Source organism: Petaurus breviceps, unplaced genomic scaffold (genome assembly GCF_028583685.1).
Source record: "Petaurus breviceps papuanus isolate PSGF00001 unplaced genomic scaffold, PetGlider_PUasm1.0 189, whole genome shotgun sequence".
Taxonomy (NCBI): domain Eukaryota; kingdom Metazoa; phylum Chordata; class Mammalia; order Diprotodontia; family Petauridae; genus Petaurus; species Petaurus breviceps.
Window position 1 is genome coordinate 14,167,113 of NW_027185809.1, and position 23,331 is coordinate 14,190,443.

Below are 23,331 nucleotides of genomic sequence, written 5' to 3' on the forward strand. Positions count from 1 at the left end.
GGTGGTGAACTGGCCCTAGAGTCAGGAGGACCTGAGTTTAAATCTGGTCTCAAACACTTAACACTAGTCATGTGACCTTGGGCAAGTCACTTGACCCCAATTGCCCTTCCCCCTGTAAAAAGCAAAAAAAAAAGAAAAAAGAATGTGAGCTCCCTGAGGACAGGGGCTATCTTTCTTTTTGCTGTGATTTGTATTCCTCGTACAGTGTCTGGCACATAGTGCTTAAGAAATACTAGGTTTGACTTAACTGTTGCTTTAGCATAATAGATAAAGATGAAGAGAATTAGATCTCAGACTGATGAGGCAGAAGAAAAAGGTTCAGATTCTGACAAGACTGCTGGGAAAACACCAGGAGTGGGGAATCTGCGGCCTTGAGGCCACATGTGGCCCTCTAGGTCCTCGAGTGCCCTTCTTTGACTGGATCCAAACTTCACAGAATAAATCCCCTCTACAAAAGGATTTGTTCTGTAAAACTTGCTACACACATCCTGAGATCACTTCCCACTCTGAGTCTGTGCCCATTATTCCTCCTCACTCCACTTAATTTAGCTTAATTCTTATATTATTTTCCCATCACAAGTAATAAAGTGGATTTGAGGGCACATTTAAGGCTACTTTTCCAAGGCTACAACTGCCACAGTTGTAAGTTATGATTCTGCTCACACCTGCTTCCCATCCTTCTCTCTCCAAGCTTATTCCTTCTTATGATAACAGGAGAATCTTTCCTGGTGCCACCACAAGCCCTCATTTTCCTCTAAACATGCTCATCTCTTTCCCAGCACATTTCCAGGGTCCCATCAGTTTTCTTGTCTGAAAAACACTTGGAGCGCTATAACATTTATTCGGAAGCTCAGAAATACACATGGGCATAATATATAAGGACAGAGCTCCTATGGACTCAGATTAAATTGACAGTTGATTCAAGGAGTTTTGGTTGCCTTGGCAGTTCTGAAAGAAGCTCTTGGTTGCCATAAGCATTGTGACCACAGAAATGGAATCCACTGAGTAGTCAGAAGCTGCTGGGAATGAATAACCTTTTTCACCCTCCATTTCTTCCATCCCTACCCACTAACCTCTCCACTTAAAAAAAAAATAGGTGCGTATGCGTAGAGTACAGTGGGACTACTGTTTTAACCACTTCCACAAGTTCATCAACCAGTCAGCCAACAAGCATTTTTTGACTCTATAGGGCTTGGTAGCCCTGTACTAACTGCTGAAAATCATCTACACCAAGATGATAATTGTACCCTTAGAAGGTACTAAGAACACAAAGTGAGACAGTATAAAGAAAAAGGGAGAAGATGAAGGATGAAGACAACCATGATTAATGAAGGTGACTGGGAGGGAGATCCAACAAAGGAAACTGAGGAGAGATCTATCAAGTAAGAGAAGAACCAGGAAGTTATAGCACCACAACTAGAAAATGTATCTGCGTACCAAAGGATGCTCAATCTACTGTGGGAAGATTGAGGCAGAGACCAATTTAAAGGTTACTAGAATAGTCCAGGTGAGAGGTGATGATGGATTGATCTCAGGATATAGCAGGGTTCTCTACTTGGGCACAGTAGGAGAAGGGGGTAAAGGAGGGAGTGACTGACAGTGGGAGGATGTGGTGACATCATTTATAAGTCATTCTAGGACCAAGTTATCAAGTGTAAAGTGAAGTAAGACAAACCAGTATAACATAGTTCTCAACTCCCTAAGGCCAAACCTTCCTTGAGGGGAAGTGCTGGCATAAAACCAGGGGACCATACCTGTATAACCTTGGGCAGATTGTTTAACCTCTTTGAGTCTCAGTTGGTCTGCTGATCCTTTCTAGCTTTAAAGTTATGATCCTATGGTACGCAGACCCAAATACCTCCTCTAAGAACACAGTCCAGAAAACTGTGAAATACATTTCAATTATTGGCCATCTCCCCCGCCTTCTTTCTTTCCACCTCCTCCCCTTAAATGCAACTGCCTCAGGAAGCAGGAAGGGAAGACTCATTCTGACTTTTCCCTTCACTACCTACATCCCCCTCCTTACTCTTACCCCCAGGGCAGATTATCCATTAATGAAATGCCTAAAGAATAAAAGAGACTTACTTGTATGTTTTAGTTTTATCCAGCCAGATGCCTGAGATCATAGCTCCAACCATTCCTGTGATGATGATGGTCAGGCCAATTCTGCCAGCATTCACTTCTTCACCCTGAGACACACATACACATACACACATATGCACACTCAGATCTGAGGGCAACCAGGAGCAACACATAGAAATCAAAGGATTTTGGAGCTAATGACACAGAAATAAGTCATCTTCTCCATTAGAAAGCCAACTGCTCAGAGAAGCTGCCAGTGTGTCTGCTAAGCAGAGACAAGATACAGATTTCTCCATTTCCATGATGTTCCAGCAGTAGATGTTGCGATGCCACAGGAACAGTGACTTCATCCCAGCCTTTTCAGAAGAGATGTTCCTCATGTGCCAACAGTTAGGCTCCCATTTCCAGAATTCACTGGTCCTACCTTAACTATGGAGAAACTAAGTCACAGAAGAATTTGGAGAAGATGCTAAGTAGCCCATGAACTACCCAAACAGATCCTTGAGCAAATATCTTACTGGGTAATTGAAGACCACCATGCGATTCAGTAACGTTGATAGGGCATAGAAAGCACCAACATTCAAACCTGTAGAAGAGGGGGGAAGTATTAGGTCACATGCTATCTTTGCAGCAGCTGCTGGTATAAAAGGCAAAAAATCTCATTGCCACTTCCATGGTTCCTCAAATCCCTGGAGAGCACTGGACTGGGATTTTAGGAAGCTAGCTTAGAGTCTAGACTCTTGACTAGTTGCATAATCAGAGGAAGGATCACTAAGTTTATATGAACCTCAGTATCCTCATGTATAAAATGAAGATAATAATACTCTACCTACCTAACATGGGGGATTGTGAAGGAAGTCTCTTGAAAGGAGCAGCGCTTTAGAAACGTGAACTATGTAATACATCTATTTTGATCTACCCCATTGATTTTCCCAAAGAAACATTTAGATGGTTACTAAGGACAAGAATCCTTATCAGTGCCTTGCAGCACTTGGTTTTCAATCTTCTTCATACTAACCAGGGGCTGTATGCTGCTTTTTAATGCTACATTTCTCCCAGGATGGAACCGACAACATTCTTCTCTTTACTTTCACTAAGTTGTATCACAACTACTGATTCACTTACTGCCTTCCTTAAATTAGTCACATTCTTTTCAGAGTCCTTCAGAGCACTGCGCAACATGCTTCCCTTACTCTTTCCCCCTCCGTGGCACCTTCTTTATTCCCCCACCTACAAAAGGCACATAGTAGTGCAGAGTGTGCTAAATCTGCGGTTAGAAACCCTGGCTATGAATTCTGTCACTCCTGTGTGATCAGAGGTAATTTGCTTAACCTCTCTTGTCCTCAGTTTCTTCATTGTAAAGTGGAATCAGATGACTTCTAAGGTTCCTTCTAGCTCTGAATTCATTACTGTATTATTTTTGTCATATCTTTATTTATGGTAAGAGTTATTCAGGACTTCAAGAAATTCCCTCAAAGTTCTGTTTAAACATATCAAAACATGTATCCCCGCATACAACTAATTGTTTTACTGGGACTCCAATATCCAAAGCTATCAATTTGATTGAAAAACAGCCTTTTCCCTGCCCTGAGTTATTCAGACAGCAAACCTTCCCTCCAAACTCAACTTCTAGCCCCTTCTCCAATCTAGATTCCATCTGGGACAAACTGCAAATAAGAAAGTGACTGGTCAGCATCATATACTAGAAAGAGCATTAGACTAGCAGTTGAGAGATCTTGGTCCGAGTCCCAGCTGTGGTATTAGCAAGATAGAAGACTTTAAGGCAAGTAAGTCACTTAACATCCCTAGACTTCCATCTGTAAAATGAGGAGGTTGGATTTAGTCAAATCAATCAACAAGCATTTATTAAGGGACCATTTTGCCAGGCACTGAGCTAAGTACTGGAAGGTCAAGTTCTCTCTTCCAACAATAACATTTTATTACTCAACACTAAGATTCCTGAACCCTATTCATGTTGCCAGTACAACCCTAATATGTAAGAGATGAGAAAGTCAAAGATTTGTCTGGGTGAGCAGGTGAAGAAAGAGAAATGGTCCCATTTACACCAATGGAAGAGGAACTTGCTGCTGATTTTCCTATACATAGACTTGAAGATATTAAAAGGAACTCAAGAATTTTATTTTTCCTGGCTATTCTGTATTAAGCATATTCTTTGACCCTACTACTTTGATGTAGATCCCCCAAAAGACAGAACTCAGTGATACAAAAGGTCTCTATACTTACAGAGATTCTACAGAAATCCTCCCCTCTTCCTAACATTCTTGTTTCTATTAAGGGCAGAACTACCCTACCAGGCACCAGATTTGCAACCTCACAGTCATACTTGGATTCATTTTCTTTCACCTTCCATATCCAAAAGACCTTATTTCCACTCACAGATACCATCCCAATTCAGGGCCTTATAACTTTTCATCTGTATTATTGCAATAACCTCCTAGCTGATCTCCCTGCAGGTATTCCCTCCCCTCTTCACTCCCTCCTTCACATAGCTGCCACACTCAGGTTTTCTTAAATCACAAGTCTGACCATGTCACTCCCCTGCTCGAGAAACTCCAGTTCTTTCTTATTGCCTCTAGTATAGATTAAACACAAATTCCTTACAACCAGGCTCTGTTTGACCATTCTAAGCTCACTGAGTTCTGCAGGCACTCTACATTCCATCGGTACTGAACTTTGGAAGGTCACATTGCACAGCTTTCCATGTCCCTTTCCTGGACATTTGCACAAGCTATTGACTTGGCTTAGAATGGGGCCCCTCCTCACCTCAACTTCCTAGAATTCCTAGCTTTCTTTAAGACTCAGGTCAAGTACCCCTTCTTCTAGGAGACTGTCCTGACTTCCCAAGGCATTAATATCCCTCAAATTACAAAATATAAACAAAGTAAAAAAAAATTATTTCTCTGTGTACACATGGTTACCCCCTAACAGTGTAAACTTATTGAGGGTAAAGATTGTTTTATTTTTCTCTTTGTGTTCCCTGTGCCTCGTAGGACTTTAAATGCTTATTATATGAATGAATGAATGAATGAATGAATGAATGAATGAATGAGGCTCATTAGCCTCACCCTGGGCAAGTCACTTAACCTCTGTCAATCTCAGTTTTCTCATCTGTAAAACTGGGAATAATAATAGCATTTACATCCCAGGGTAGTTGTGAAGCTTCGTGTTGATAATATTTGTAAAGCACTTCACAAATCTTGAAGTGCTATTTGTTATTCAGTCTTTTTTTCAGTGTCCAATTCTTCACAACTCCATTTGAGGTTTTCTTGACAAAGATATTAGAGTAATTTATCATTTCTTTCCCCAGTTTATTTTACAGATGAGGAAACTGAGGCAAACATGGGTAAGTGACTTGCCCAGGGTCACACCGGGAGTAAATGTCTGAGGTCAGATTTGAACCCAGGTCTTCCTGACTCCAGGCATGACTCCACTCCACTGCATGCATCATTTAGCTGCCCCTAAAAGTGCTATATAGATGCTAATTATTATTATTCTGTGCATACCCTTTGATCCAGCAATACCACTACTAAGTTTGTATCCCAAAGAGATCATAAAGGGGCAGCCAGGTGGTGCAGTGAGTAAGAGCACCAGCCCCAGAGTCAGGAGACCTGGGATCAGTTCCAGCCTCAGATACTTAACACCCACAGAAAATAACTGGCCGTGTAACCTTGAGCAAGTTACTTAACCCCAATTGCTTTAAAAAAAAAAAAAGAGAGAGAGATCATAAAGAAAGGAAAAGGGCCCGCACATACAAGAATATCTATAGCAGCTCTTTTTGTGGTGACCAGAATTGGAAATTGAGGGGATGCCCATCAATTGGGGAATGGTTGAACAAGTTGTAGTATATGAATGTAATAGAATATTATTGTTCTATAAGAAATGATGAGCAGGAGGATTTCAGAAAAACTTGGAAAGACTTAGATGAACTGATGCTGAGTGAAATGAGTAGAACCAGGAGGACATTGTACAAAGAAACAGCAACATTTTGCAATTACCACCTTTGATAGACTTAGCTCTACTCAGCAATACAATGATCTAAGACAATCCCAAGAGATTCAAGATGGAAAATGCTCTCCACATACAAGGAAAGAAAAATGGAGTCTGAATACAGATTGGAGCATACTATTTCCTCTTTTTTGTTATTGTTTTTTTTCTTTATTGTGGTTTTTCCCTTTTGTTCTGTTCTTCTTTCACAACATAACTAATGTGGAAATGTGTTTAATATGATTGTACATGTATAGCCTATATCAGATTACATGCCATCTTGGGGAAGGGGGAGGAGAGTGAGGGAGGAAAAAATTTGGAACTCAAAATCTTATAAAAGTGAATGTTAAAAACTATCTTTACATTTAATTAGAAAAAATAAAATACTATTAAGTGTCAATAAATAAGCAATAAAGTTTTTTTAAAATAATGGTAGTGTCATGGATCAGTGAAGCAAAACTAGTCACTAATAATTAATTTTACTTAGTTCAAATCCTCAGCTTCTAGTCGTGACAGATGCAGATCACTGGATCTTACAGTACCATCTTACAGTATTCAAATTTGAGTCAGTCAATAAGCATGTCCCACCAACAAGCATCTACCACGTGCCAGTCACTGTATTGGGTACTGGGGAAAAGGAGATAAAAACTAAACAGTTCCTCTCTTCAAGGAACTTGTGTTTTAACATATAAGATATAATACACATAGATAATTTTATATGTAATACAGAAAAATAAATGCAAGATATGCTGTGGGGAGGTGCCATGGAGGGGAGGTCAAAGTAAAGCTTTATAACAGGAGTTGCTAACCTCTGAGGAAGGAACCTTTTTAATATTGTGCTAATTATATTTCAATAAAATTAGTTGCCTTTGAAAAAAAGTAGTGTATCATGAAGAACCCAAACCAAAAACTCGAACCTTCTATTACCAATTATATCCAATCCAAACTCTTCAGTCTAGTATTCAAGGCTTTCTACCACTTGGTTTCCTCTGGCCTCTGGTTCTCCAGCCTCTTAACACTCCCATCCCCAGTAAATTTTCTCTGTAAATATGGTATCCAGTTCTCTTTTTAGGAGAGGAAAATCCAGAAGAGATAGCATTTTTACCACATTTACACACACACACACACACACACACACACCTGACTGAGTAGAGTAAAAGTAAATGTACTGGTATCAGTTCAATATGAACCTTTATTCTGGGATAGTTATCACCACTTCCCCCCTCCACCCCCCCAGGAGATCCAACTTCCAAGTTCAAGTTGGGGGAATAAACCTGTGGGAGCTTTACATTTGTCTGGACCTGTGATTTCATTGGTACAGGAAACTTTCATCATTGCAGTTCCCTCTACCAATGCAAATCAGCAGCTTGTCTGTAGTTGAGAGTCTTAGTTTTCTAGTTGCCTGGGGCATTAAGAGGTCAGGACTTCATTGGGTCAGGTCATGTTGTGTCCCTATCAAAGAGGATCAAAGACACCAAGGGTGTAAAGACAGGGCAGGAAGCAGGGCTTGAATTCAGGTCCTCTGACTCCAATGCCACTTCTTATATCTCATTGCCTAATATACAAATTAAAAAAAGAACACTTTTCATATAAACCAATCTGTACAACTGTGGGATCAATTCAGGACTGTTTCAAATTATCCTACTGTGCGTATAGCAAAAGTCAAGACCAAAAGAAAGAAAAAAGTCAACAATATATAATAATAATAATAATAAAGGCTGCCATTTGTATAGCGCCTTAAGGTTTACCATGTGCTCTTAAATACATTTTCTCATTTGATTCTCACCACACTGTTAGTTAGGTGCTATTTTTTATCCCCATCTTACTTCCATATATACTTGTCAGAGCCAGAAGGCATCACAACCCTCTTTGACTCAGTGCTGAATTAGAAATTAGCAAAAGGTGTGAAAGTCTTCCGGCAAGCAAACTTCCCTTAAAGGGCTCCATGTGAGACCTATTAATGGGTGGGGAAGATTTTAAATTCCATTAACATTACACAGGGTGGCACAAGAATTATTATCTCCATTTTAGACATAAGGAAACTGAGACTCAGAAAGGTGAATGATTTGCCCAGTGTCACATAGTTATTAAGTGACAGAAGCAAAGCAGAAATCCAGGTTTCATCTCTCAAGATCTGTGCTCTTTGTACTACTGTCTATCTAGAGGAGAATACATTATGATGACCTCTGAGCCTTTAATTTCCACCCTCAGGAATTCTTCTCTGGCTTATCAGATGTGAATCAAAAGGATGATTAGTTTCCTATAGGCAATGAGCTAAGGGTGACACATCTGATTCCTTATTATGAAACCACTCCCACCCTCATCCCTCATTTCCACTGTCGATCTAAATACCGTGTTTCCCCGATAATAAGACACTGTCTTATTATTTTTTTTGGAAAGAAAAACACCAGAGGGCTTATTTTCAGGGGAGGGCTTATGTTGTCCTGCCTCAGCTCTCCTCTGCGGCACTGCTCTCAATGGCGCCAGCAAGCAAATCACTGGGAAAGAACAGGATGACGTGCTCACTGCTGCAGCTCTGATTGGATGCAGCTCGGAGCGCGGTGTGCGTTTCACTGGGGGGGGGGGAACGGTGCATACAGAGGGTACCATAATGTAGCATGTAGCGCAGGGGATCACCTTCACTACAGTAGCAATCTCAATAGGGCTTATTTTCGGGGGAGGGCTTATTTTAGAGGAATCTTACACAGTAAGGGGAGGGCTTATGTTCGGGATAGGTCTTATTATCGGGGAAACACGGTAAAATAGGTACAAATACAAGCCAGATTAATTTAATTCCATTAGTTTTTTCCCCTTATGGACACATACTAATAAATACCTTCAACAGATACTAGAATCAAACAATTTCAGAAGCTCAACTGTAAAGGTGGAAGTATTACAGTAAGGAGAAGGGAAGGGGAACAAGGGAATAAGCATTTATTAAGTGCCTACTATTTGTCAGTCAGGGCAGCTTGGTGTTACAGTGGATAGAGTACCAGGCCTGGAGTCAGGAAGACTCATATTCCTGAGTTCAAATCTGGCCTCAGACACTTAATAACTGTGTGACCCCAGGCAAGTCACTTCACCCTCTTTGCCTCAGTTTCCTCATCTGTAAAATGAGCTAGAGAAGGAAAGGGCAAACCACTTCAGCATCTCTGCCAAGAAAACCCCAAATGTGGTCATGAAGAGTCAGACATAATTGAAAACAGCTGAATAACAACAAAAATGTGTCAGGGATTGTGGTAAACTGTAGGGGAGGTACTATTATGATTTTCATTTTACAGTGGAGGAAATTGAGGCAAACAGAGGTTAAGTGACTTGTCTGGATTACAAAGTTTATAAGGTCAAAATAGAATTCGGGTCTTCCTGCCTCCTGGTTCAATGCAAGACAGTAGAGCCTAGGTGATTCTTTGTTGGAGATTTTGTAGATGGAGTTCCCTAACCAGGTTGCCTTTGGACTACATGTTCTCTAAAATGTTTAGATTCTGTGATTATTGTCCTATAGTAACCTCCTTAAACTCATATTTACTTCCTGCATAATAAGTTAAGTAAATGAATGGGGGAGATTCCAAGGTACAGGATTAAAGATAAGTAGAAGGCATTCTGCCCGATGAGAGGCAGTGTCAGCAAACCCAAGCTTTTGAAGAAAGAGGGTTTTCTTTGCCTCCCAGAGATGGATTCTCATGATACCATTGGACGCCTTCCTCCTAGAATATCATGTTTGTGGTTTTTTGTTTCTACAACTCAGTGCTCTGACACTACTACTACTACCACTACTACTACTACTACTACTACTACAATACCCTTGAAGATTACCACCTATAGAATGAGACTCGTACCCGGTCACCATTACATCATTCGCCATCATTTTTTAAATGATTTATTAAGTGCTCATCTGCACATGACTATTTGTAATCCAAATGTGAACTTTAGTCTAGCCTTTGTGTCAGGGTAGGGTAGATACTGTGACTTTCCAAGTTCAGTGCACCAAAGGTATTTAATTGCTGAGAAGGCTAAATTTTTATTCCTTTTCCATTTTTTTAAGGTTAAATGCTATAACAGGCAGTTAGCTATCTCCGGAAGTATTTCAACACTTAATCCTGGAAAGGGAAGAGCACTGACCAAATCATTCATGATCATCCAGTCCAATACAAACATTAATTAAGCATCTACTATATGCAAAGCACAAGAGGTAGCATTCCAAAACAAACAAACAAAAAGACATTTTCTACCCTCAAGGAAGTGGAGAGTGGTGGAGAGATATGAGATGTCAACAGGTAAGCACATACCTGGAAACTGGAGAGCAATTATACTACGACTAGGGGGTTTAGGAAAGGTCTTCCATAGGAGGTGGTACATGAGCTGAACCTTGAAGAAAAAAAAGCAGGATCTAAGAGGTAAAGGTGAGAAGGAAATGCATTTGAGGCACATTCACAGTGTGATATGTGAACAGCTTCTCTCTTTGCTTAAAGAGAGGTTAAGAGCATCTGTGGTTTGGAATGAGTTTAGTCCAGAAGACTTGGGGATTGAATGTTATTCCTAATGGCCCACAGTTTCTTCTCAAAGTGTGGTCTGGCTGAGGGTATCCAAGACCCTTTCAGGAGGTACACAAAGTTAAACCTATTTTCACAATACTAAATTGTTCTAATTTCTAATATAGTAAAACATCAATAGAGATAACCCAAGTCTAAAGTCTTGGGAGGAGGATCCTAAGTTTCTAAGAATGTAAAGGGGTCCTGAGACCAAATAATTTGATAGCTACTCTATTACTCTATACTTCTCATGTGAGGGATGATTTTTTTTTTTTTAGGGTTTTTTGGAGGCGGGAAGGCTTGGTGTTAAGTGACACAGCTTAGGTCACACAGCTAGTTAAATGTCAAGTGTCTGAGGTCGAATTTGAACTCAGGTCCTCCTGACTCCAGGGTCAGCACTCTATTCACTGCGCCACCTAGCTGCCCCTGGATTTATTTTTAAACCAATTAAATTTCAGGGAGTATATCTGGGAAGAGGTCCATATATTCCTCCAAACCAGAGATCATCAGTTTGCTGGCATAGCAGAGAAACTGCAGCAACTGAGGAACTAATCCAGTATGCAAGTAATAGATTAGAAACAAGTCAAATAATGACCAAGCTAGGTTTGGCCTGGGGCCTATAGTTGGCCAATCATTGAAAGCCAGTCATTTGGGTTAAAGGCATAGTCCTTAAGGGAAAAAAAAATCTAACTTCCAAACCCCAGGAAATCTTGCAAGATTTCAGCAATGGAAATTTACTTTCCTTTGGGCAGAGCACCTGCAGGTAAGGGAAGGAGAGGAGAGGAAGGGAGGGAGGGGAAAAAGGAAGAAAGGAAGGAAGGGAGGGAGGGGAAAAAAGGAAGCAAAGAAGGAAGGAAAAGAGGGAGGGGGGGAGGAAGGGAGGAAGGACTTGGTTGCCCACCGGGCCAGTTCCATTTGGGTCCCCAGTGGGGCAGTGCCTACTAATACTCATAGAGGTTCTTTCTTGTTTGAGGCAAATGATGGCCTAGTTTGCCTCCATAAAAGAATCAATCTGGGAGGGAAGACCCAAAGAGTTTCTGGCCAGAATCCCTTCAAAATGTAGAGAAACCAACAATGTGAAATTCTATTCTAGATCTTATTTTCATTACCATGGAGAAAGTTGCTGCTGGGGTGAAAACAGTGGTAACCTTGGAGGGAAGTGTGCTAGAATTTTTGATGAAGAGAGTAGGGCATGTTTTGCCATTCACCTGAGATTTGAGGAGAACAGTGGGGTTCAGAAGAAAGGTAGGTATATTGGACTCGAGGACTAAAATTTTTCAAGGGGAGGTCAGCTGAGGAAGGATGAGAGGCTCCCGAGAATGCAATTCTGCAGATGCAAAGGGAAACATTTCTAATGAGGAAGAAGGAGAATTATCTGAAGAGAGTGTCCCTGTATAGAACACTTGCCAACCAATTTAGATGTCTTTTAAAAGATCTATGCAGGAGATGGAAGCAAGAACAGGTAACAGACCATGAATACCAAAGAGAATACTGTCAGAAGTTCAAAAACTGAGAATGGACTTACCCTAGGGAAAGGGAAAGGGTTGTGGTTTCATCATATTGGGTGAAAGAAGAGGATCAGAGAAAGGATATGAACCACTGATTGGTGTGAATGGGACACTAAAACCCAACAACAGAGAAAAGGGAGATCTACCCAATCCTTCATCTTCATTTTGCTTCCATTTTCCCTATGGAGGAGAATGACTTTGCTCTGGAAAGACCAGAATGAAAATGACTGATGGGGAGCACAGCCAATAGAGCACTGGCCCTAGAGTCAGGAGAACCTGAGTTCAAATCTGGTCTCAAGACACTTAACACTTACTAGTTATGGCCTTGGGCAAGTCACTTAGCCTCAATTGCCCTGCCTAACCCCTCTACCAAATAAAAGAAAAAAGAAAAAAAAAGTTTAGCCAGAAGAAGCAGAAAATTTTTTTAAAGGATCAAATGAGGGTTTTTTGAGAATGGGAAAGATAAGGGCATGACTGCAGGCAATGAGGAAGTATCCAGTAGATGGGGGAGAATGAACATGAGTGAGAGAGTGGAGATGGTGCCAAGGCGATATGCCAAATGAGACAAGATGGAATGGGATCACTTGTACAGGCAGAGGGGTTTATCTGGCTAAGCAGTAGGGCCACCTGTCCACATGAGACAGGGCTGAGGGAAGAGATGGTGGCAGAAGGCATTTGAGTGATTAGAAGGGGAGAAGAGGGAGCTCTCAGAAAACAACCTCAATTTTTTTGCGTAAGATATGAGGAAAAGTTCTAAGCTGAGAGGTTAGAGGGAGGGGGAGTCACAAGACGTTTGAGGAGTAATGAAAAAGTTTGGAAGTTTCTGCAGTGAGTTAGATAGTGAGTTAATTAGGACTGCCTAGTAGCGATGAGGGCCCAGTGGAGGTCGTGTAACATAAGTCTGTGGTGGAGCTAGTCAAAATAGTTGCATGATTTTTTTCTACCTTCATTCAACAGCATGTGTTTAGAAGGGAAGGCTGAGAGTTGTGGGACTGCTCTAGGCATAAGGGTTGTCCGGGTACAATTGGCAATATGATAAAGGGGCAAGGGCCTCTAAATAGGACAGAATACACCAAGAGGTCAGGATGGGGAAAGTAGGAGAGTGTTGCTAAATGTGGAGGTGAGGAGAACTGAAGGATAAAGTGATTAAATGGTCAAGGTGTAGACAAAGATCAGGTTTTAGTATTAGAAGCCAAGGGAGAGGTAGAAAGTCAATAGGTTGTGATCAGATTAGGGAATTTCAGAGTTTGTGAACACGGAGGCTTTGTTGGTAGGATCAAGGGTGTGACCATCTTTATGTGTGAGTGGAATAAGTGAGGTAGAATAAGAAGAAGGTCATGGAAAATAAGTAGTTTGAGGCACTGGGAGGTTATGGTATTTGGAGTATCAATAAGTGTATTTAAATTCCCTAAAGGCAGGAGTTGGGAATGAGAGAAATATTGTGAGCCATGTATTACATTCCCTGAGAAAGAAAGGGGGAGGGGTGGTCTAGAGATTTACTGACAACAACAAAAATAGAAGTATTTTGATTGGGTAGCAGAGGTAGATCGCACTATTGTCTTTAAATCTTACCGTAGCTAATCAGGAGCAGCACAAAATTTAGGTTCTTCATTAGCCGGCCAATGGATTCAAAATAAGCAGCCTTACGTGCTTCCATGGTATAGCTCAAGTACTGGGCATGACTTGGGGGATATTTGGGCTTCTCCCTGAAAACTTTTAAAGATAAAAAAGGAATGAACAAGTCAGTAACCTGCACATTATGTTCAGCAACTATAGATGAAACACAAATGCCTTAGCTTGATGTTTAAGGCCCTCCACAGTCTACCCTCCAGCCCTGAGGTGGGGAACCTGTGGCCTCAGAGATTCAGTCAAAGGGCCACAGTTGAGGACTTAAAGGGACACCTGGGACCTCAAGGTCACAGGTTCCCTACCCCTGCTCTTGCCTATCTCTCTTGTCTTATTTTAGCCTACTCACTTTCATACTCTCTATACATAAGGACCATCAAGGACCACCAGGTACTCCCTAATTACGCCCTAAACTTTTCCACCTCTATCTATTCATAACTCATTACCCGTATTCCCTTCATAGCTCTATTAAAATCCATCCTTTTTTAAAAAAAGAAAATCAGGTATACCTTCATGAACCTAACCCTGATGATTTTCTCAGTGGAAAGCTACTTATCTCTGATCAAATACTCTTACAGGACTTTGGCTCTCTGTTCTGTCCTTCTACCTTCTATGATACTTGTATGCATATCATGTTTATAGATTAGAAGATTATAAGTTCACAGAGGGCAGGGACTAGGCCATTTTTAATTTTTGTATCCTCAGAGTCCAGCACAGTGTGTTACATGTAATATTAACTTGATAAATGTCTCTTTTAATTAATAAATTTATTGATATATAGTCACTTCATAAATTGATTGAATCAATTCCTTAAAGCCACACCATTGAATGAAAGCTGAAACTGGCAGGCTAACAAGAGCTGCCTCATCCAAGGAACAGAATGAGCATAAAGTTTAGTTTACCCAATGTTCTCTATGGTTAATTATTCATCATAGTTTACAGAAGGGCATGATCCCACAGGTATAGATGCAACAATTTGGACAACTGAGAATTCCAATAATAAGCAACAAGATAACATACCAGAAAGCCATGAGGAAATTGCAAAGCTCCAAAACGAAAATGTATAATAATAACAGCTAGCATTTTTATAGTGCTCTAAGACCGGCAAAGCACTTTACAAATATTATCTCATTTTATCCCTAAATTAATCCTCAAGAGGTAAGTGCTGTTATTTTCCCTATTTTGCAGATTAGGAAACCGAGGCAGAGTGAAGTTATGTGACTTTCCCCAGGATCATATTACTAGTAAGAGTCTAAGGCAGGATTTGAACTCAGGTTTTCCTGACTCACTCTATCCACTCTACCACCCAGCTACCCATATAAGAAGCAAAGAAAGCAAAAGCAAGAATGTTAGGCATCAATCCTCTGGAGAAGTTGCTCATAAACGGTACAATATTTATCTCAGAAAGGATCTACCTCTCACTTAATCCGATTCACTTGTAAGTCAGTATGTCCCTCTCCTGACATCGGTCTTCTTGAAGGATTAACAATAATCTTAAAATTCTAATGATCTACGGTTTTAGTTGGGGGACACATACACACCTGGATAAGATGCCTTGCTGAAAAAGAAAGAATGACAATGGAAGTAATCTAAATACTGCCAAATAAACCTGATTATGTTGGTTACTGCCTTTCTATAATTAGTTTGCAATTTCCTTACCGGTACATAAGTAATCTTCTATACCAACACTGAATATGGGAAAGTTCTCTTTCAATAAATATTTGCACAAACATAAAAAAAAGAGGATCTAAAAGGAATTTTAATAAATTAATTTTAATTTAATAAATAATAAATTTTAATAAAGAATCCTAAATGCTCGTCTTCTGAAACAAAAGGATGCTTAATGCAAAACAGTTCACCATCTATTTCTTCCTTTTTCGGCCCTACCCTTCTTGTGCTTTTCTCACCATACTCTATCTAGCCAGAGAACCCTCCACACCCCCCAATCCTCTTTCCAGCACTCCTTTATGTGTAAACCTCCTCATCAGAAGATATTTTCCTTGAGGACAGAGATTGTCCTGCTTTCATCTGTACTGGCTATTTCTTAGCATTAGTTTTAAACATAGTAAACCTTAATAATTGGTCTGTCTTATCTAAACTCTACTCCTCCTCCACTAACCAAAACGATGGAACACTGACTGAATTAATTAATTCAGCCCAGTCAAGCCACTAATATTATTTACTTTTTTTTTTAAGTCAGCAGTTGTTTGGCTATTCAGTGAAAATGATTAACTAAGACGATTTAAATGGGATCCTTCCTAATAAAAATTATTAGCCTCCTTTCCCCTCGACTCTCAAATATAACCCTGAATTATCTTTGAAGTTTATCTGAAGTAAGAGGAAACCCTGGAAAACAAGAATTTGCTCTCTTTTAGAAGATCAGAGCCGACCTTTCACCCAGAAAATACTCAGAAACCCTGACTTTAAAGTTCAGGTTTCTCACTCTCCAGGAAAAGTCTCAGCTAACTTTCCACCCACAACCATTGTGTGATCCAGGTCACTTCCCCTTTAAGTATGGGAATAAATACAGGAATAAATACCCTGTAAGGACAAGGAGCAATGAGGTTTAAGACATTCCAAATCAGAATTCTGTCTAGATTTCTAAGCTCTTTACTCAATCATTTTCACCAGTGCTCGGTAAAAACAAACAAAACAAAGAGCCAAAAACCCAGAAAAGTCGGTAATTGCCAACAGCAATTGTAGACAGTCTGTCTACTGATAATGTCAGAATCTGGAAATAATTGTGTAGAAATTTGACACTGAAAATCTGGCACTTGCATTTTTGCTCTAATTTTGCTTTCCACCCACCAAATGAAAATATAGACAGTCATCAGTTTGTAAACAAATGGCTGTGAACAGACAAGCCCAGGAGTTCACTACCTCAGAAGGATTTCTTCTTCCCTCTACTCCCCCTCCTGATGTGTCTATCAAGGCACAAGTTTGATATCTCTGGTCTGGATAGCCTCTCAAGTCCCTTCCAATTCTTTATCTATCATCCTATGAAACAACTTTCCCTTGATGTCCAAACTCCTTAAATCTGTCCCACTGCCAAAAACTCCACTGACAATCAAGAGAGACACATGCCTAAGTACAGAATTTAAATGAGACTTCATCATTTCTATTAGCCTAACAAGTCTGTGACCCAAACCCTAGTATTAACAAGCATTTGTTAAGAGCTTTTTAATAATGTGCCAGGCTAAAATGATGGGGTGATGGGACCTGGGCCCCTAAAAGGAAAAGACCATATCTTTGAAAGCAACTCAGTCCCCGAATTTTCCCACACATTTTAGTAGCCCAGATCACTGGTGCCTCCTTTCACAGCCTCTCTGACCACCCTAGACCACTCCTTTCATTGAACTCCTTTCATTGTCTCTCACCTATCCCACACCTGGCTATTTACCACTCCTTAATCCCATCCAGATCTTTTTCCTGTTCCTTTTTTGTATGTAAGTACCAATTTCATGCCCATCAAGTTGCAGATTTACTAGAAATCTAGCCTGCTCTACTGGTATTACAATAAACCTTTCTACTTTGACTGAAGGAAAGTTTGAGTGCTTGAATTCTTTCCAGGCAGACCACCATCCCCCTCCTTCCACCCCCATTTTGGGATTTCCAGCAACCCCAAACCACATCAAAACCACTAAATCTAAGCTTAGTGCTAATAAGGAATGGAGGACTATTTTCTATTTCTAAAGGAGGCTGAGAACAATGTTTAAGGGAGAAGACAGAAACCATCTCCCCAAAAATCATTCTAGTATTTGGTATATCAATCAGACAAATAGGGCCTCTGAGTTTTGGAACCAAACCCACACTATTCCTGGCATACAGCAGGAGCTTAACAAATGCATGTTGACTCTTTAGGACTATTGTCATCTCTTCCTCAGTAAATGGAGCAATCTCTTGTTAGAGATTCTGAGATCCAGGTTGTGAACTAGGCTCATAACTCCCTACCGACAAATCCACACCTCAGATGGAGGCCTTTTGAACCAGCTTCTGCTAGGCTAGGCCTCAAATACTTACTGAAAATGACAAGAATGAAGAGAAAGGAAGCCACAGCTCCTGTCATGTAGAACATAATGCTAATGTGGTAGGCAAGTTCTTCCCGGTCCTGGATGTTGGGTACCAAAATAGGAGGAACCAAAAACCCTAAGGCAATACCCACCTGTAAGGAGAAAAAAAAGGGGATGGAAATCATATTACTCTGGTGAAGGGTATATCAACATCTGTACTCTTGTTAGAAAGAAGGATGTTAGAGTCCTATTTCCCAAATTCAACCCTTCTCAAAACTATGGGCACAATATTTCCCCCTCAATGCCCATCAACTGAAGAATGACTGGAACAAGTTATGGTATATGAATGTAATGGAATGCTATTGTGTTTTAAGAAATGATGAAGAGGAACATTTCAGAAAAACCTGGAAAAGACTTATATGAACTGATGCTGAATGAAGTGAGCAGAACCAAGAAAACATTGTATACAGTAACAGCAACATTGTGCAATGATCAACTATGACTGATTTTACTCTTCCTAGCAATACAATGATCCAAGACAATTCTAAAAGACTCACAATGGAAAATGATATCCACATCCAGAGAAAGAACTATGGAGTCTGACTACAGATGGAAGCATAATCTTTTCACCTTTTTTGTTTTTTATTTCTCCTGGCTTTTCCCTTTTGTTCTGATTCTTCTTTCACAACATGACTAATGTGGAAATACGTTTAACATGATTGTTTACGTATAACCTATATCAGATTGCTTGCTGCCTTGTGGGGGGAGAAGAGAAAGGGAGGGGAAAAAATTAGGATCTCAAAATTTTACAAAAAAAAATGTTGAAAACTATCTTTACATGTAATTGGAAAAAAGTTAAAATATTATTAAGGAAAAAAAAAGAAAAAAGAAACCTATATGAAACATATATATGTACAGGAAAATACATATAGATTCACATGGGTGTATATATATTTTGTATATATCCATATACACACGTGTGTATACATACATACACACATGTGTGTATACATATATACACACACCTGGGTATTTACTAAATGGAGTAAAACTGAATAAAAGAGTATGTAAACAAGAAAAATATTTCCCCCTCAAAAAATAAGGAAAAGACCAACCTCATTTTAAAAATGCAGATGAAAAATTCTAAATAAAATCTTGATATATCTTTTGAGACTATAAAATTGCAACACACCAATTTTAGCTATGGAAAATTTCTGTATATAAGTAATAATGATTAGAAAATTTAATCCTGTGGCAAGATATTAGTACTTTGTAGAATTGTTTAATAAGAAGAAGAAGAATTGAAGAAGAGATAGTTTAAAAATAAGATATAATTAAAAACTGTCTCTTCACTGGTGACCTCACCCAAGTCTATCGCCCTGTTAAAAAGGGAGTTGTGGTTTAAACTGTACAGTAATAATAATAGTAGCCAACATTTATATGGCATTTTCTACGTGCCAGACACTGTGCTGAATGCTTTACAATTATTTTTTTCGTTGGATCCTCACAACAACCCTTCCATATAACCATTTTACAGATGAAGATACTAAGGCAAAAAGAGGTTAAATGACTTGCTGAGGGTCACACAGCTAATAAGTAAAAGCTAATTCCAGTGCCTGAATGAAAAAAGGAAGAACCCATGGGTACTTAAATTGAAAGCAATTTTTGGATTATAAATTTGATCTTGAAAGTACCTGATAGGCCTTCTACTCAAATCCTCTCATTTCATAGATGAGAAAACTGAGACCCAGAGAGACTGCATAATTCACCTGTGTTCACATAGGAAGTAAGTCACCTAGTTAGGATTAAAATCCCAGGTCACCTGACCCCAAATCCAGCCTTCTTTCCAAAGTACCCACCCCATTGCCTCAGTCCCCTCCCACCCACAAACATCTCTTATTTACATTGCAGCTCACACGTATACTTGCAAACATATACACTAAGAACATTCTTCTCTTCTTATGATGTGAGGAATAGGCCTCTAGCATGGCCTCCATATGGTTATGACTTTTGAGTGCTTACTACATCATAATCATCTTGATTCAGACTTAGACACACAAAACCAAAAGGGAAACTCATCTTATACCTTCTTTCCATACAAACAGTTGAAAGTGATTAATGACTTTAAGGCAGACACCAGGAAGTCAGCCCAAGCAGGCTTCCAAATCCTAGCAGTAGAAATAAATAATGGATTCTTTTGTCTTTGTGCCTCACTGCAAGGGCCTCTGGAAGATGAGCTTCCAGTCTCTTAAAGGACCTGCCGACCTTGATTTTTCCTTTTTGGCCAATCATATCAGCGCCTGACAATGTAGTTTGATGTGGTGTGTTGGACCATGTGACAGTATTCAGAAGTAGCTTTCAGCTCTCATATGCTGATGAAATAGAAGAAGAATCAGGAAGACCTAGGTTCGAGACCTACCTATGACAGTCACATTCTGTGGGGCCCTCTCGATGTGCCTCAGGGTAACTCTCCTTAGTCTATAAATTGCAAAGCACATATCAATTTGCTTTGGTAAAAGAAGTTTCTTTAGTGGAAATTCCATATACTAATGAAACCACAGTCTATTCCTTCCTCTCCCTACCCCTCAAAATGTTGACAAAAATCTCTTCATTGCTGTGTGTGAGACGTCTCTGATTGAGGCTTCCATAAAAATCAACAACACCAAATCAGATGCTATAGGTATCACTTATCTAGATTGTAGTAAAACATTAGACAATTTATTTAATCTATCACTTCTTTCTGACCTCTCTAGTCACTTCCAACAAGGCATGTGCCAGAACTAGTTCCTACCATGGAGAGCTGGTTGTTAAATGTTTTAGAATGAGCATTCATACTTTGGAAATTAGCAATGCTACAAAGCAGGGCTTTATTTATTGTTTTTGATGATTGTCTGCATTTAAGGAAAAGATAAAAGAAAATTTTAATAATCCAGATTAACCTGAAAAATCTGTTGTGGGTACACAGACACACACACACTCTCATATACATATATATATGTGTTTTTAATGTGTCTGGAGAGCTTGTTGTTAAATATTTATCAGCACACCAATGTCTCCAACTCTGTGATTATCTCACAACAGTTTCTGTTATCTGGAGAAGAGACTTTCAGTGCCTTTTGCTTACCAGTAGGTACAGTTTCAGACACTGAATTTTTTTTTTCTTTTTTGGAGGCAGGAAGGCAGGGCAATTAGAGTTAAGTGACTTGCCCAAGCACACAGCTAGTAAATATTAAGTAAGTGTCTGAGGCTGGATTTGAACTCAGGTCCTCCTGACTCCAGCGCTGGTGCTCTATTCACTGCACCACCTAGCTGCCCCCAGATATTGAATTTGTATCCCCAACACCTAGCACAGTGTCTGGCATATAATATGCAAAAAATAAATACTTGTTGAGTATTTGTTGATTGATTCAGTTTTAATGTGGTCACTAAGACTAGGGCTCACTAGGCACAGTGAAAGTAGAGACTTTAAGGAGCTTGCCTTCTCCCCTCAAAAAAAATTTAAATTAAAATTTGGGCAGCTAGGTGGCCCAGTGAATAGAGCACTGGCCCTGGAGTTAGGAGCACCTGAGTTCAAATATGACCCCAGACACTTAACACTTACTAGCTGCATGACCTTGGGCAAGTCACTTAACCCCAATTGCCCTGCCTTCCCTCCTAAAAAAAAAAAAAGTAGAGACTTTAGAGCTCAAACAAGCACAAAGACCAGTTAAGTGAGAAGTAGAAAAACCCTCTCTGGATTGAGGTATCACCTGTTCCTGAACTAAAAGAGAAAGGGGAAGTTCTTGGGACACAGGTGCCAATTACTGAAAGTCACATTTAACTTGGTTTGAACGTGCTTATTTTACCCATTCGTCAGTCATCAAATTAAGATCTGGGTGAAGATGACAAACAGTCCCTGCTGTCGAAGAATTTAAATCTTTTCAGTGGCGGGGAGAGAGGGGGAGTGGGAGGAAGAAGGAATGGCTTCATTATTTACAAAATCAGACAAATACAGCCTCGATTACTCTCTTGCTTTCCATTTTCCACTTTATTTTTGCATTTGCCATAAATTTTAAATAAGAGGAGGGACTAGGCATAAAGTTTAAATGTCAACGTCCATATGTGCCTCCAAATAAATTTCACAGTTGCTGATTCTTTTCTACAGATTCTAATAAGCGTGTGGGTGCACACCAGGAAGGCACGAACAGACCCAACACTTGTAAAATGTATCTCTTGATTTCCAGGTCCCATCCACATGGATGACAGGAAAGATTAAAATCCGTGCAATGAGAAGAGGATCCTATTCTCTAGGAGAGTAGTCTCCAAAGTGGGGGCTGAGGCACAGACCTAATGAAACTGTGGCATGATCTCATGGGGGGTTGATAAACTGTGCAGAGGATGGCAATATTTGTTGCATCCCACCCTCACTAGAAGCTCTCTTCTCATTTCCCACTTGGCTGCTTTCCTTGTGGATTTCTCAGACTTCTCCATCATGATCCCAAACTACATTCCCCCTTTTCTGTATGTTATCTTCCCCTTCCCCTTCTCTTCTTGAGGGCAGGGACTGTCTTTTTCATAATCGTATCCCTGGCATATAGTAGACTTTCAGCCAATAGTGGACTTAACTCTCACAAAATTATGCCAATTCTCTATTCCATCCCCTCCCACCTCTGCCCTCCTAAGGTTGCATTAGGCACAACCCCTCAGGGTGGTTATAACCTAACTGATCCCAGGCAACTAGCAAAAGCAACACAGACAAAATTTAGCGTTTTCCTTCCATTCCCTACAGGGCCCTGTGCCCTGCCCCTTTTGGGTCTTGGCTACTGTAGAAAACCCCTCCTCTCCTCCCCCTGAAGGACAAATTCTGTACTCTAGGGTCATGGTCAGTGAGTAAGCAATGCTTCTCTCTCCCTCCCCCCTGCCCCTGATAAACACACATATATTTTTCATTTTCCAGTAGTAAAGTGTGAGCAGTACAGAATGAGTAGGCATGACTGGGCTGCAATTAAATTATTTCCCCCCAAAACTCATCCCTCTTCCCAACTCCTCTATTTCCATTAAGGACACCACCAGCCTTCCAGTCTCCCAGGTTTCCAGCTTCCAATTTATTCTTGACTCCTCATTCAACTAAAATTGCTCTCTTGAAAGTTAGTGATGATCTCTTCATTGACAAATCTAACGGCCTTTTCACAATCCTTATCCTTCCTTACCTCTGCAGCCTTTAACACTGGTAGACCAGTCTCTCCACTGTCTCTTCCTTAGATAATCTCTCTTCCCTACATATTTGTGATATTGCTCCTGACCCCCCTTCTCTCTGTGTCATTCTCTCTTCCTTTCTGACAACTGTTCTTTGCTTTTTTTAGCTTATGATCCAAGTCACACCCGCTAAGGTGTACCCCAAGGTTCTATCTTGGGCTCTCTTCTCTTTTGTCTCTTTACTCTAACATTTGATGGTCTCATCATATCTCATGGGTTCAATTATCATCTCGGTGTAGATCCGAGTTTAGCTTGTCCTACCATCTCTCCTGAATTCCAGTCCATTTCCAGTTGGATCTTCCAGAGGCATCTCAAATTTAATGTGTTCAAAACAGT

General features: G+C 40.1%; 1 protein-coding gene across 1 annotated transcript in view; it reads right to left on the bottom strand.

Moving 5' to 3' along the window:
• Positions 1-23,331, bottom strand: part of FLVCR2 (FLVCR choline and putative heme transporter 2) — a 78,026-nt gene that overhangs the window by 12,311 nt on the left and 42,384 nt on the right. Inside the window, exons 2-5 of the mRNA XM_069091932.1 lie at positions 17,771-17,912; positions 13,697-13,837; positions 2,601-2,668; positions 2,086-2,189 (exon numbers count right to left, since the gene is read on the bottom strand). Coding sequence (XP_068948033.1) covers positions 2,086-2,189; positions 2,601-2,668; positions 13,697-13,837; positions 17,771-17,912 — 455 coding nt within the window. The remainder of the gene's footprint in view (positions 1-2,085; positions 2,190-2,600; positions 2,669-13,696; positions 13,838-17,770; positions 17,913-23,331) is intronic.